The following is a 15,762-nucleotide window of genomic DNA, read 5'->3' as shown; positions in this document are numbered from 1 at the left end:
TTGAGGCACTGTCGAAATATGAAGTATGTATGTAATTTCTTTTTCCCCTCCTTATGACATCTTAGAATTTAGCTGGTAATTTACAGAATATGACTGACTATGTGAATTGTATGTCTAAGAATTGTCATTTCTTCTGCTTTTAGAAGCAGGACAAAGAATATGATGTGGTATGGTGTGCTTGGTACCAAAGAATTATTGCAGCGGACCTACAAAAACTTAGAACAGAAAGTTCAGCTTGAGGTAATATTTATGTATTGCTCCTAGCTACCTTCTTCCAAGGTTTGGGCTTGGAAAGCAGAGTTCCAGCTCCATTACCAATCCTACTTCTTTTGTACCTGATTGCCGCTCCCTAATATTAGGCCTGGAGTTTTAGTCCCACCTCAGAATGCAATAAACAAATTTGAAGATGGGCTTTAGTATGGGTGCATAGGGGTGTTATGGGACTAGTCATGTACAATAAACAGTTAAAACGGATCCTCCAGGAATACCTTAGTCTTCAGTCATGGTGAACGATGCAGATTGACTGGGGGAAGAGATTTGTCTCAGGTCTTACATCTTGTTAGGTAGTAAACAGTTTCATCAAGAATGCTTTTGCTTCAGGCACTATCAACAAAAAAAAGCAAACAGGAAGCTTTTCCTTGGTTAAAAAAAGCAGGTTTTAAAATGAAAATGGTTCACAGAGAGAAGGGAAGGGAAGAAGAGAGCTCATTGGCACAAAGCTTTTTTTTATTTTTAAAGTAATGGATATCCTGTACTTTCATCAAGATACCCGGTGTGAATGTAGTGGGTATAGTGATAGATTAGGGCTCAGGAAGCCTGGATTCAAATCCCTGCTCAGCTATGGAAACTTACTTGGGGAGTGGAACTGGTAAAAACACTGAAATATCTTGCTTAACTTGGATGCTTATTAGGAACATTATAAATCGGTTCCAACGTGAAGGTATGTAACAGCAACAGCCACCGCTGCCACTACTTTCATTGCTTCCTTCAGATTACCTTCTGGTTCTAAGGTATTAATTGGCAACTAGCAAAAGTACTCAAGTTATCTGGACTAGAAACCTATTAAGCCTACCCTCCCTAAAGTGACCTTTCTTTCTCTTATCTCTCATCACAGCTGTTCTAACTGGTCTCATGCAATCCCTTCATTTCCTTACTTGTCCAACGATACCAACTTCACGTCAGTTAGAAATCCTTTAGGCCCCGCTCCATTTTTTAAAAAACTTTCCAGTGGTCTTTTTCTCCCTCCATCCCAGTTCTCCTTCTCCTCCCAGCTGCAACAGCAGGCACCAAGAGTTTCTCTTGCTCTTTCTTCTGAGGTTATGGTTTTCCAGTCCAGGTAGCTGCATATTATCTGCTTATAACACAGTTCATCTCGTGAGCCACAGTATAGTACTGATCAGCTCATATGCTTACACATATGCATATTTATTTACAGTATTTCTTCAAAATATTTTCCCCACCTTTCTCCTTTTAAAGGGCACAAGGTGGCTTACATCATTAAAATACAATATTTAAGGCTAAAAGCAAGTATGCAAATATTAAAAAGGATCAAACAAACACTACTTTAAGAAATGGTAAACAAAAGAATACTAAAAAACACATTCAGAGCAGTAAGGCACAACAATCTGTTTAAAAATTCCACTCAAGCATTCAGTAAATGAGGAAAAGCTTGTCTGAAGAAAAAAGTCCTTGCCATCTTAACTCCCGAGCAGGCTTATAATGCAAGATAGAGTCCTTGAGATAGCTTGGACCCAAGCCATTGAGGGTTTTATAGGTTAGAATCAACATTTTGAATTGTGTCTGGAAATGAATTGGCAACCAGTGGAGCTGTTATAACGGGTGTATGTGGGGGTTTTATGATCTCTGTGACCTGCCCCACTCAGCAATCTGGCTCCCACATTTTGGATCTGCTCAAGTTTTCCATACACACAGAAAGTAATTTCTACTCAGAAGAATTCCTTGCAAAGCTATGTTATAGATCAGTGGTTCCCAGCCTTTTTTGAGTCATGATTTCTTTTTATAATAGCCAAGTAACCTGCACACACACCTAGAGTGTTTGCATTAAAAGGCATTTTAATGGGGTAAAGTCATCTATCTTTTCTCAGAAAGTAGAGGCTTCTTTCTCCCTCAAAGGGCCTGTTTCTCATACAAATACATACACCCTGACTTTAATATCCCTCTCTGAAAGGCCAGGGAACAAATTATGTAACAAGAGCTAAAACATATAAGAGAACCTGCAACTCCCCCAGAAAACATTTTGCGACCTCCTTAGAGTTCATAATCCCCAGGCTGGAAACACTGTTATATATAGAAAACAGAAGGTTGGTGTAACCTCCCTGATTCCTTTCAAATACACAAAGTGACATAAGGCAAAGGAAAATCCTAGAAATGACTCCTTTTTTCCATCAGTTAACTGTTTCTCATTTAAAAACAAAGCAAATGTTACAGCTGTTTTTCAACAAGTATGAATCATAATGAGAAAAAATGGTATCCTGTGGACCATCTTGACTGCTGCCATTGGTGTTGTCAACATTCAGGCTGCCTTTTGCTATGTAAAGCTTGGAATCCATTTTCTTGCTGGCAATGTGGACAAAATATTGTGCAGCAATATTGGGCCATTCCCTGGCTTTTTGAATCATGGGTACAGAAGCACAATATCCCACATTCATGAACCAGAGGTTTTTTTAAGAATTGAATTTCATGGCTTTTTAAAATAGGAGTTTAAATACACATATGCTACACACAAATTCCAACAGAAACTTCCCTCATGTAGAATTACCCAGTGCTAGAGGATTCCAGAAGATGAGCACATGGAGACAGCAGCAAGAGTAGCTTGGGTGTGGGTGTAGTATATCTGTGCCAAAATATTTTGAAGGGCTTTTTTGGACTTTGTGAAATGATGAAGTAAAGGTGTGAATAGGTATGACATGTACAATGAAGAAACATTCACATCCTTTATCCTCCCAGGTAAACTAATGTTGTTATGCCTGCTTTGCAGAATGCCGACTAGAAAGCTATCTTCCAATTTCCAAACCCTTTTCTTGAGTTAGGCAAGCTGAGGAAGAAAAGCTTTATCTGACAAAAATCATGTGTGCATATTTTCCAAAAGATGTCCCTTTGCCTTTGAAATAAAATAAAAGGTGCTGGGGAGGGAGGGAGGTTGGAGTTAGCAAAGAATATCACTGGAAACAACAGTCAAAATTGCCCATACTATATAAAAGAAAGACAGTAAAGAAATACAGAGACAAAATCAACTCATTTGAAATTTGGTTTTGGAGGAGAGCCAGAAAAGTGGTTGCTCAGTCAAGTTAAACCTGAACTCTCACTAGAGCAAACATGAGTAACCTTAGCCAGCTGTACCATGCATGTAAAATCGAAATACAGAAATGACCAGAAGATACTATATTTCAGGGGGAAATGAGATGGAGGAACAAGAAAAGAGGAAGACCTAACATGAGACAGATTGACTCGATAATGGAAGCCACAGCTGTTAGTTTGCAAAACTTGAGCAAAAGTTCATGGAGAAGACAATATTGCAAGGAAGCAGGAAGAAAGAACAACCTAACGTGAGATGTTGTTGGTTTGCAAGATCTGAGCAGAGCTGTTAATAATAGGACATTTCAAAGTCAGTAACTCATACAATCACCACATATCAAAAATGACTTGATGGTACATAGCATATTTGGAGTTCTTTTACTTATCAAACAATGGTATAGTGACAAGATGGATGGAATAGGCTGCAAAGGTCTGCAAACATCAAGTAAGATTATCTGCAACTGCAAAGCATAAAACAGTAAAATCACAGATTAAATGAGTGAGCTTCTGAATATTTATTCTCTATTTTTCAAAATATCTTTTAAAATATTTTTACACCAGAAATAGGAACTCTTTTAAATATCTTTTTGGCTCAGAAGGACTTAAAAAGTTCTCCTATGAGTCATTTAATTTGGTCCTGACTGGCAGGGTCAAAAGTACTCAGTTCTTGGCTCTCAAACTTGTAACGTTATTTATGTTTAGAACATTTATGCTTATAAGAAAGCCAGAAAATGAGAGGCTTCCCCTCTTTAAAATTGCTTGTTTCAAAATCAGTTGTAACCCACTTCCCAAAGTTTGGATTTCTTCCAAATTAAAAAAAAAGTATCTGGGACTAACCATTATTTTTCAAGAAGAGCAAGTTTGGGTTTTTCAGTGTGTTTGATCTGATGTCTGAAGAAATGGACTTGTCCATGAAATCTCGCATTAAAAAATTGCAATTAGTCTTTAATATGTCACAACATTCCTTCCTTCCTTCCTTCCTTCCTTCCTTCCTTCCTTCCTTCCTTCTATGCTATCACAGACTAACATGGTTACCTCTTCTAAAACATACAGAAAAGGTTGCTGGTGTCTATACAGGGGGCAGGGGAAGTTTTACTTTTAAAAACCTCATATCTCACCATTTACCCAAATGTCCCCAGATTTGGCACAGAGCAAGAGCAGACTGTCTGTGTCAACTGTGAAATGTGCTGATCCAAGGTCCACTTTCAAAGTTATATATTTTTTGTTTAGAGTCTCCCCCCTGCCCTTTCCCCCACATTTACCTTATGGAATGCTGATTTGATCTTTTGCACAATATCTATTGCTACACTCTTGTGCAGCAATAATAAAGCAGCGACAGAATTAAAGAGAAAGGAATTCATGACTGTTTTTAAAAGTGGACCTGAGGATCAATTATGAACCTTTGATATAAAGCTATGGTTTTGTAATAGTTCACAATTACTGCAAAAACCATTAACAACTGTTAACAAAAACAACAATCCTGTTTGTGTTGACTCAATAACTGCTGTTGAATTCAGTGGTTGGATTCCTGAATAAATGGATATAACATGGGCTGCAGCCTGAAAAATCAAGCAACTCTGAAATAACATCTTTACCCTCATCTACTCAGTGTCTCTGCCATCACAATCTCACGTGCCTTGCCTCAGTTATAGATACACATACATATGTACACCTTAACTTCCTCCACTGCCTGCTTCCAGCGTAGACAAAACACTGTGTACAATGTGCAAAAATCTTCTTGCTGACCCGAGGAAGAGAAAAGAGAAAATAATAATTAAAAAAACACCAAACAAACAAGAGAGGAAGAACCCCTTGGTATCTTCCTTTGCTCCATGCCTGGCTTTTTTAGTATTTACAGTTGAGGGTTGTCACTTTAAGCCTTTAATAGCAATGGTACTTAATATTGCTGTATTCAGTATGTGTGTTTGAAGACCAGACCAGAGGATAGTTTCTACAGTTTTGAATCTCGACACCCCAGAAATGTGTAGTAGCATTTCTGTGTATCTCCGATCAACAACCTAACTAGTAGCTACAGGTTCTTGGCAGTTTCCAAAGGTAAATCAACATAGAGTGTATTCTAGTAGTACACTTTTATAAGCTACCTTACTTGTAGATACATTTGACTCTTGCTTAGGCCATAAATGACCACTGTACTGGGAATTAGAAGACTTGTTGGTAGTCTTGAAGCATCCTGTTTTCACCATAATCTCTGGCTTGTGTCAGCTTGCTCAGTTGTTTGATTTTTTCCCCAGATAGTCAACTCTATATTGGGAACATTTTTCTCATTTCCTTTTGCTGTGGCAAAGTACCATCGTTATAAAAAGAATAAACTGGAGAGGTGTGACACCTAGTGTTGATGTACTAGAATGAATAGAACATCCTGGCTAATGATCATTTCCAGGTTTTTGGTGGAATTATAGGGAATAGCTATTTATTTCAGTGGTCATTTATACAGCATTTTATACATTGCAGTGTGATGGGCAATACATCCCCCTCCCAAGTCTTCAGGGCATAGCTGTTTTGAATATCCCAAGCTATGCTGGTGGAACTAATTTCTGGGGTGGAACCAAGGAGGATGATGTGAGTAATGTGTCTGGTGTTAAACATGTTATTTGCTGCTTAAAAGCAAATGAGTAAAGTTCTGAACTGTTTTATTCAGAAACTATAGTTCACAGAAATGCTCAAATATTTTTAGATGTTTTGAATTGTTTTCTTTCCAAATTATATACATTTGTTATATATTTTTGAGAACGATGGGTCTTTTATATATTTCTTTAATATGTTGGCAAAAGTAGGAATGGGACTGTTAAGCTGCTCCTGATAATTCAATTTCTCTGTTAACAAACTATTGTCCCTTTATCTGGTCATTAGAATAAGCATATACAGGCCATGTATTTGCGCTCCTGTGTCTGACAGAGTGGCTTTTAATCCATGAAAATTCATGCTGAAATAAAATTGTTAGTCTTATAATATTTTGCCTTTTTTTCTTGTGCCAAAATACTTAGACAGATTGACATGGTTACTTCTTTGATAATTTACTAAAGTTAAACTTTAATTTAAAGATGTACATAAAGCTGCCTTTTCTTTTAAAAATATATGCAGAAAGCACACTTTTTCATCTAGTTCCCTGAAGGTTTAAGTTCTAACTCTTGGAAGAACAGCTTTGTGAAGGTATTTAATGCTCATGCTTTAATTGGAATTGGACCCCAGTGAAGGTGCATACACTGTTGCAGAAGTGGCATTACATCAGAGATTATGATAGGGACAGGGAATAGCTAACAGTTTATCTGTCCATTACATTCCGTTTCCTACAAAGGCCCTTTGATCTCTTTCAAGAATCAGATACGTATCCTGTTGTAAAATGTCTGAATAAAAATGGCAAATTTACTCTAAATAATTTTCTGGCTATTAAAAGACACAGGCTTCTTCAGATGTCTTTTGAACAATCAAAACATTTTAAAGGTTTCCAGATTTGCTTTGTGTTTCTAATTATATCTCATTTGTCTTTGACTTCCTTTATATTTGATATTACAGTCTACATGGGCCAGATTCCTATTGTGAATTTATGCTGGTAGAAGTATAATTAAGTAAATCACAGTGATAAATTACTGCTGATCAACAAATTCTTGGTCATGAGCTGACTGGTACGTGACTAAGAATGCAAGCAATAACTCATTAATTAGTGACAATTTGCCACCATGATTTATGCATTTGCTGCCAACATACATACATAATTGTGTGCCAAATTGCTCTACTTCTTCATTAACGATGCTATAACATTTTATATTCAATGTCTGTTGTGCTTTGTAACTCATCAAGGATGTAGAGGTAGTTGCATGAGCATATTAATATAATTTTTATATTAATATTAATATGGTCATGCAACTACCTCTAGGTCCTTGATGAGTTACAAAGCACAACAGACAAAACCTGATTTTTAAGCTGTTTATAGGTTTCTTTTTTGTAAAACTGATGCTACCTTTCCCCACCATTAGATATTTGGGGCACCATCATTTGATGATAAGATTTTGGAGGTTGTCGCAGTCTTTGGCAGCATGCAGATGGCAGTTTCACGTGTTATCAAGCTGCAACATCATAGGATAGCCCAGGTATGTGTATTGTCTAGGAAAAAAGAATGAGCTGGCACATTAGTTCACCGAGGCTGCTGCAGTATGCATGAATCAAGTGTTGACTTTTTGTTTTCATTTTAAGTGGGTAACAAATCATCATAAATGCCAAAATGCAAATGCTTTTTGGCCTTGAGATGTATCTGGAGAGAAGCCACAACTGTGAATAGCTATACATCTTTATGGGAATTGTCATGTGAATACATTCTTCTGCATTAAAACTTGTTTACTTTCTAACAGTGCCGCTCAGTAAAGATCACCATACTTGGAGATGAAGGAGTCCCAGTGCAAGTAGATGGAGAAGCATGGATCCAGCCTCCGGGAATTATTAAAATAGTACATAAAAACAGAGCACAGATGTTAACACGAGACAGAGTACGTTGCAGAAAATATACTTTGCCTAATTTGTACTGTCTTCTTTATAAAACCCCCTTTTTGTGAAATTTTATTCACTGCCATTAAGGTAAAAGTAATCTACAAAAATAAGAGGTTAGCATAAAGATACATTTCCAGATATTTCTCTGTAACATTTAAAAAGAGACTATCCACACATGTACATTCATGTTTGTGTGCAATATGAAATGTAACCAGCATGCTGAGAGCATGAGAGACTCTGATTTTTAGTCAGAATCATAAGCTAGTAGAGATGAAATAATCCCCGACTTTTTGTTAATTTTTGTGTTTTTTTGTTGTTGTTTAGTCGTTAAGTCATGTCCAACTCTTCGTGACCCCATGGACCAGAGCACGCCAGGCCATCCTGTCTTCCACTGCCTCCCGGAGCTGGGCCAAATTCATGTTGATCGCTTCAGTGACACTGTCCAACCATCTCATCCTCTGTTGTCCCCTTCTTCTCTTGCAGTCACACTTTCCCAACATCAGGGTCTTTTCCAGGGGGTCTTCTCTTATGAGATGGCCAAAGTACTGGAGCCTCAGCTTCAGGATCTGTCCTTCCAGTGAGCACTCAGGCTTTATTTCCTTCAAAATGGATAAGTTTGTTCTCCTTGCAGTCCAGGGGACTCTCAAGAGTCTCCTCCAGCACCACAATTCAAAGGCATCAATTCTTCGGCGGTCAGCCTTCTTTATGGTCCAGCTCTCACTTCCATACTTCACTACTGGAAAAACCATAGCTTTGACTATGCGGACCTTTGTCAGCAAGATGATGTCTCTGCTTTTTAAGATGCTGTCGAGGTTTGTCGTTGCTTTCCTCCCAAGAAGCAGGAATCTTTGAATTTCGGGGCTGCTGTCCCCATCTGCAGTGATCATGGAACCCAAGAAAGTAAAATCTGTCACTGCCTTCATATCTTCCCCTTCTATTTGCCAGGAGGTGATGGGGCCAGTGGCAATGATCTTAGTTTTTTTTAATGTTGAGCTTCAGATCATTTTTTGCACTCCACTCTTTCACCCTCATTAAAAGGTTCTTTAATTCCTTCTCAATTTCTGCCATCAGAGTGGTATCATCTGCATATCTGAGATAGTTAATATTTTTTCCGGCAGTTTTAATTCCGGCTTGGGATTCCTCCAGTCTGACCTTTCACATTATGTATTCTGCATATAAGTTAGAAAAGCAGGGAGACAAAATACAGCCTTGTTGTACTCCTTTCCCAATTTTGAACCAATCAGTTGTTCCATATCCAGTCCTAACTGTTGCTTATTTCTCAGGAGATGGATAAGGTGGTCAGGCACTTCCATTTCTTTAAGGACTTCCCGTAATTTGCTGTGGTCCACACAGTCAAAGGCTTTTGCATAGTCAATGAAGCAGAAGTAGATGTTTTTCTGAAACTCTCTGGCTTTCTCCATCATCCAGCGCATGTTAGCAATTTGGTCTCTAGTTCCTCTGCCCCTTCGGAATCCAGCTTGTACCTCTGGGAGTTCTCGGTCCAGATACTGCTGAAGCCTACCTTGGAGGATTTTGAGCATAACCTTGCTAGCATGTGAAATGAGTGCAATTGTATGGTAGTTGGAGCATTCTTTGGCATTGCCCTTTGGGATTGGGATGTAGACTGATCTTTTCCAGTCCTCTGGCCACTGCTGAGTTTTCCAAACTTACTGGTATGTTGAGTGTAGCATCATCATCTTTTAAGATTCGAAATAGTTCCACTGGAATGCCATCACCTCCACTGGCCTTGTTGTTAGCCATGCTTTCTAAGGCCCACTTGACCTCACTCTCCAGGATGTCTGGCTCAAGCTCAGCAACCGCACTATCTGGGTTGTCCGGGACATCCAGATTTTTCTGGTATAAATTCTGTGTATTCTTGCCACCTCTTCTTGATGTCTTCTGCTTCTGTTAGGTCCTTACCATTTTTGTCCTTTATCATGCCCCTCTTTGCACAAAAGGTTCCTTTAATATCCAATTTTTTTGATGAGATCTCTGGTTTTTCCCTTTCTATTATTTTCCTCTATTTCTTTATAGTGTTCCTTTAAGAAGGCCCTCTTGTCTCTCCTTGCTATTCTTGGAAGTTTGCATTCAATTTTCTGTAACTTTTCCTGTCTTCCTTGCATTTTGTTTCCCTTCTCTTCTCTGCTATTTGTAAGGCCTCGTTGGGCAGCCACTTTGCTTTCTTGCATTTCCTTTTCTTTGGGATCGTTTTTGTTGCTGCCTCCTGTACAATGTTGCAAGCCTCCATCCATAGTTCTTCAGGCACTCTGTCCACCAAATCGAATTCCTTAAATCTGTTCTTCACTTCCACTATGTATTCATAAGGGATTTGGTTTAGATTATATCTGACTAGCCAGTGGATTTTCATACTTTCTTCAGTTTGAGCTTGGATTTTGCTATAAGAAGCTGATAATCAGAGCTACAATCAGCTCCAGGTCTTGTTTTTGCTGAATGTGTAGAGCTTCTCAATTTTTGTATTTCCTATCATTATTTTATTTTGTACAAGTAATTGCAAAATTTCAAATATTTTTTAAGTCTGTAACACATTTTTCTGTGTATAATGACCACATATCCTTATGTGTAATGACAAGTAACACACTCAATTCTACACAGGCTTTTGAGAGCACACTGAAGTCGTGGGAAGACAAACAGAAATGCGATTCTTGTAAAGCAGTTCTGAGATCCCCTTTGTACCCTCAGCAGGCTGTGGAACTGGCGACAGAAGAAGAGGCTTTACAAATCCAGTTGTGCTCTCAGGCTGCAGAAGAACTGATTACTAGGTAGGTACCAGGGAAAGAACTGGGGGAAGATGTTTTAGTACTTTGTCATGGTATAGATCATATACAGATCACAAATGTTCATAAAACCAGTGTTTTCATTTGTTTTTTCATAACTTGCCCTTGTTTGGCTTAGCACTGAACTATAAACACAAATGTGTGGGGTAGTGTGATGGGGGAAATAAAGGAAGGGAAACAATATCTTGTCTCAAATCATGACTTTGATGCTTAAATTCATGAGGTCATCATGAAAACCAGCTTGAAAGAAAATACTTTGGTGGCATAGAAGAGTTAAAGAGCACTGTGTCTGAAAACACTCTGTAAGATGTGCCTCTTCATTATATAACTCTCAGTAGCAACTGATCTGCAAACATAGATACACTGTATATTCTTTTGGGCCAATATTTTTTAGGCTGCTGGTTATCAAAAGTGAGTGCATTTCTAATTCTTCTCCCTCTCCTTCCTCCCTGTTTTTGCAGAATCTGTGAAGCTGCAAAAATACACAGCCTGTTGGAACAGGAGCTAGCTCATGCTGTAAATGCGTGTTCTCATGCATTAAACAAAGCCAGTACAAGATTTCCTGAGGTAAAGGGAAATGTTTTATGGTATAAGTAATGCATAAAATGATATACTAAAAAGAGTGGCAATATCTTTACAGTAGCATTTGTGTTTTTTCAATTGTGTTGTTGTGCAGTTTTAAAATATCCTTTGTCTGCAATGTATATCTGAAATCTTGATTAAGATCAGGGAGTAGAGGAATGTTTCTGATATTTAGATGGACACCTAGCAAGAGACTAGAACTGTGTGTCATATAGCATAAGAAGGGAAATAATAATTTTCCTGCAAGTTTTCCTACAGAATTCTTCTTCTCTATTAGTTTGTGCAGATCAGGTGATACAATCCCAGAGATGGAGACCAGATATTACTCTGAAAGGCAGGTAGCATCAAAAAACTCCACCAAGAATGCTGCATTAAACTTGGAAAGTTGTTAGTCTGTCTGATCCCCTGTCTCTTCTGACTTGAAATAGTTCTATTGTTATTCCATTTTCAACTGGTACTTCCCAGTACTTTTAGAGCAGCTTTTATTTCTTTTATTTCATTTTGTTGAATTGTAGGTTCATTGTCATATGATTCCTCTATAAAGGACTCTGTCATCCTTTTATCTCTTCTGTATTGTTCTTCAGTATACTGTTTCCACCTTCACTTTATTTGATTTTGTTCAGATAATGAACTTCCTTGTTAGTCTTTCAACATTAAGGATCAAATATCCCTTTGATTTCTTTGAACCTCTGGAAGAGATCTCTTTATTTTTCCTCTTTGTTGTTCTTCTCTGTTTCTTTGCACTGACTGTTATAATAATTCTCTTTGGCTCTAGATGCCAGTCTCTGAAAAGTTGATTTCAGGATGTTGGCCATAATTCACCTTTACTGTTGCTTCTTGCCTGTCCTTAAAAGGCTTAAGTGTTTCTTTCGTCATCCATCTATGTTTTTTTTTTTTACATTTATTGCAAGAATTGTCTTTGAACTCTTAGAATCAGTTGAATTTAGTAATGCAAGTCTGTTCCTTATGTGGACTTTAAATTAACCAGGAATGTTGTTTGAGTTATATATTGACACTACAGTTCTTTTACTGTTCCTTTTCAGCTTCAGTATTGAACATTAATAGTTCATGAACCGCTCCTGGTCTTGCTTTGGCTGAGATAATACAGCTTCTCCATCTCCTGGTTAAAATTACATTGTCTGTTTGATTTCTATATTAACTGTTTGGTGATGTTCATGTATAAAGACATCTGTTTGGTTGTTTGAAGCATGTATAGTCATGTGAAAAATAAAGTACACCCTCTTTGAATTCTATGGTTTTACATATCAGGACATAATAAAAATCTCAGATGAATAACAACACATGATATCCTACACCATTTCATGATGTATTTTAAAAAAATAAAGCCAAAATGGAGAAGCTATGTGTGAAAAACTAAGTGCCACCCTTACTGCTTCCGTAGGAACTAAAAGGCTAAGTAGTAGCCAGGTGCTGCTAATCAAATGCCCTTAAGTAATTGATCATCAGCAAGTGGAAAACATTCAAGACAGTTGTCAGTCTTCCCAGGTGTGGATATCCAAACAAATTCACCCCAAGGTTAGACCATGCAAGGCTCAGAGAAATTGCAAAAATCCCAAGAGTTACATCTTAGACTCTTCAGGTCTCAGTTAGCATGTTAACTATTAACGTTTATGACAGTACAATTAGAAAAAGACTGAACAAGTGTGTTTCGTTCGGGAGGGTTGCCAGGAGAAAGATCTTCTCTCTAAAAAGGACATGGCAGTGTCCAGGCTCGCAATGTAGACTGTGTGTTCAGTCGTTTAGTCGTGTCCGACTCTTCGTGACCCCATGGACCAGAGCACGCCAGGCCCTCCTATCTTCCACCGCCTCCCGGAGTTGTGTCAAATTCATGTTGGTTGCTTCGATGACACTGTCCAACCATCTCATCCTCGGTCGTCCCCTTCTCCTCTTGCCTTCACACTTTCCCAACATCAAAGTCTTTTCCAAGGAGTCTTCTCTTCTCATGAGATGGCCAAAGTACTGGAACCTCAGCTTCAGGATCTGTCCTTCCAATGAGCACTCGGGGTTGATTTCCTCTAGAATTGATAGGTTTGTTCTCTTTGCAGTCCAGGGAACTCTCAAGAGTCTCCTCCAGCACCACAATTCAAAAGCATCAATTCTTCGGCGGTCAGCTTTCTTTATGGTCCAGCTCTCACTTCCATACAACACTACAGGAAAAACCATAGCTTTGACTATTCGGACTTTTGTTAGCAAGGTGATGTCTCTGCTTTTTAAGATGCTGTCAAGGTTTGTCGTTGCTTTCCTCCCAAGAAGCAGGCGTCTTTTAATTTTGGGGCTGCTGTCTCCATCTGCAGTGATCATGGAGCCCAAGAAAGTAAAATCTGTCACTGCCTCCATATCTTCCCCTTCTATTTGCCAGGAGGTGATGGGACCAGTGGCCATGATCTTAGTTTTTTTGATGTTGAGTTTCAGACCGTTTTTTGCACTCTCCTCTTTCACTCTCATTACAAGGTTCTTTAGTTCCTCCTCACTTTCCGCCATCAGAGTGGTATCATCTGCATATCGGAGGTTGTTGATATTTCTTCCTGCAATCTTAATTCCAGCTTGGGATTCCTCCAGTCCAGCCTTCCGCATGATGTACTCTGCATATAAGTTAAATAAGCAGGGGGACAATATACAGCCTTGTCGTACTCATTTTGAACCAATCCGTTGTTCCATATCCAGTTCTAACTGTTGCTTCCTGTTCCACATATAGGTTTCTCAGGAGATGGATAAGGTGGTTAGGCACGCCCATTTCTTTAAGGACTTGCCATAGTTTGCTGTGGTCCACACAGTCAAAGGCTTTTGCATAATCAATGAAGCAGAAGTAGATGTTTTTCTGGAACATGTAGACTAGCCTCTTGATAACATCACTCTGATACACTCAAACACGCCCCCCCCCCCAGGACATTAAAGTTTGCCTCCAAGAAGAGATTACAGACTCATACCCATTGTTCCTTATCTGCTTTTTTTTATTTGTTTTTCCACAGAGCCTCACCAGAAGCATAGCCCTTGAGATTGCTGTCAGTGTGAAGGCACTGCATGATGAAACTGAATCCTTGTTAACAGGAAGGGTTCCTTTGGTAAGGTGGTAATAAAGCATAGCTTTTCTGCTGTTTCCTTTAGTATACTACAGTATATCACAGAAGTGAGTACACCCCCTCACATTTCATAAATATTGTAGTATATCTTTTCATGTGATAACACTGAAGAAATGACACTTGGCTACAGTGTAAAGCAGTGAGTATACAGCTTGTATGACAGTGTGAATCTGCTGTCCCCTCAAAATAACACAACACACAGCCATTAATGTCTAAACCACTATGCCTTTACTTAGGTCCCTTTAAGAAGGAGAACTACAGTAATTGTTGCTTCTGTTCAGTTTGATGTTTATTTGTTTTCATAATGGCAAGAACTTCTTGACAAACAGAAGTTCTTAATTGTTTTTTAACGTCAAGGCTTTGAATTCATGTTCACTTGGTCTGTGTTGAGTGTACTTCTTATCATAACAGAGCTAGTTTAAGTGTACCCAGAAATGTTATAGTTTCTCCTGGGCTGAGTGAAGAGTTCCATGTTGTTCTTCATGGTCTCAATGAATCACACATATAAGTTCCTTCTGCACTTGTGCCAACATCTTCAGAACATTCCAGAGCCTAAGAGTCTGCTATTGTACACCCCCGGCACTGGGTATGTTTCCCACCATGCAGTTACTCCTCAATTTCCTTTTAGCTGCTGCTTTGATATCGCCTTTGCTCCTTCTCTGGAGCCTTGATTTCATTTGATTTGTGTAAATAATCCCTACCTGTTCATGCTTGTTAATCCATTGTCATTTGTGAGTCTAATGCTTACCTGAAAAAAAAAAAAAAACAATTTATTATCATCCATGAAGTCTGAGGCATTCTTGCCTTCATAGGCCTCAGTCAGTCCATTAGAAAAGTGTGTAACTTGCATTGACAAAATACGCCTCATTGGTGGACTCTCCAAGTGTCTTTACTGCATGGATGAGGGGTCCCAAACTCAGAACTGCCAAATCTGTTAGTAGTTTACCAAAGTAGCCATAAAAAATAGACAAACTTGACTGAAATTTTACCTGTGGGAAAAAATCTCTACAAGCAATAGATGCCATTTTGAAACATGACAGTATTGATTTCAGTGGGTTCCATTTATAAAACTCCATCTGATCAGTTACCGATGGAAGCCATTGAATCAGAGATTACGTCAACAAAGTCCCAAGATGATCCACAGTCAAGGCCCTAGCCAGTCTACCTCTCTTGCCTATCCTGGGATATGTGAGCCCAGGGAGGAGTCAGGTGTGAATGCTGTGGAACCTGATTGGAACTGTATCATTCCCGCACACTACCATCTGCTTAGACTTAGCAGTGCTTTCAGAGAGTTCAAAACCAAATCCACAAGTCTAGACCCTGAGGAGCCAGGTGCCTCTTTTGCAAGGATCACCACACCCACACAAAATCTTGGTAGTCTGGTCAAGGCAAGACCTGGGTTTAGTACCACAGACTCTGAGGCAAAAATCCAGGCAGTTGCTTGAAAATATTTCTAATATTTTATT

General features: G+C 38.8%; 1 protein-coding gene across 3 annotated transcripts in view; it reads left to right on the top strand.

Annotated features, from left to right (window-relative positions):
* Window positions 1-15,762, top strand: part of DGKH (diacylglycerol kinase eta) — a 162,022-nt gene that overhangs the window by 113,712 nt on the left and 32,548 nt on the right. For all 3 annotated transcript variants that reach the window (XM_020804270.3, XM_020804272.3, XM_078390713.1), the window contains exons 20-26: window positions 144-240; window positions 5,788-5,895; window positions 7,311-7,424; window positions 7,683-7,817; window positions 10,432-10,598; window positions 11,075-11,180; window positions 14,186-14,278. In XM_020804270.3, coding sequence (XP_020659929.3) covers window positions 144-240; window positions 5,788-5,895; window positions 7,311-7,424; window positions 7,683-7,817; window positions 10,432-10,598; window positions 11,075-11,180; window positions 14,186-14,278 — 820 coding nt within the window. The remainder of the gene's footprint in view (window positions 1-143; window positions 241-5,787; window positions 5,896-7,310; window positions 7,425-7,682; window positions 7,818-10,431; window positions 10,599-11,074; window positions 11,181-14,185; window positions 14,279-15,762) is intronic.

Source organism: Pogona vitticeps, chromosome 3 (genome assembly GCF_051106095.1).
Source record: "Pogona vitticeps strain Pit_001003342236 chromosome 3, PviZW2.1, whole genome shotgun sequence".
In the NCBI taxonomy this organism is placed as follows: Eukaryota; Metazoa; Chordata; class Lepidosauria; order Squamata; family Agamidae; genus Pogona; species Pogona vitticeps.
Note: the sequence above shows the minus strand (reverse complement) of the source record. Positions and strands in the feature narration are given on the sequence as shown.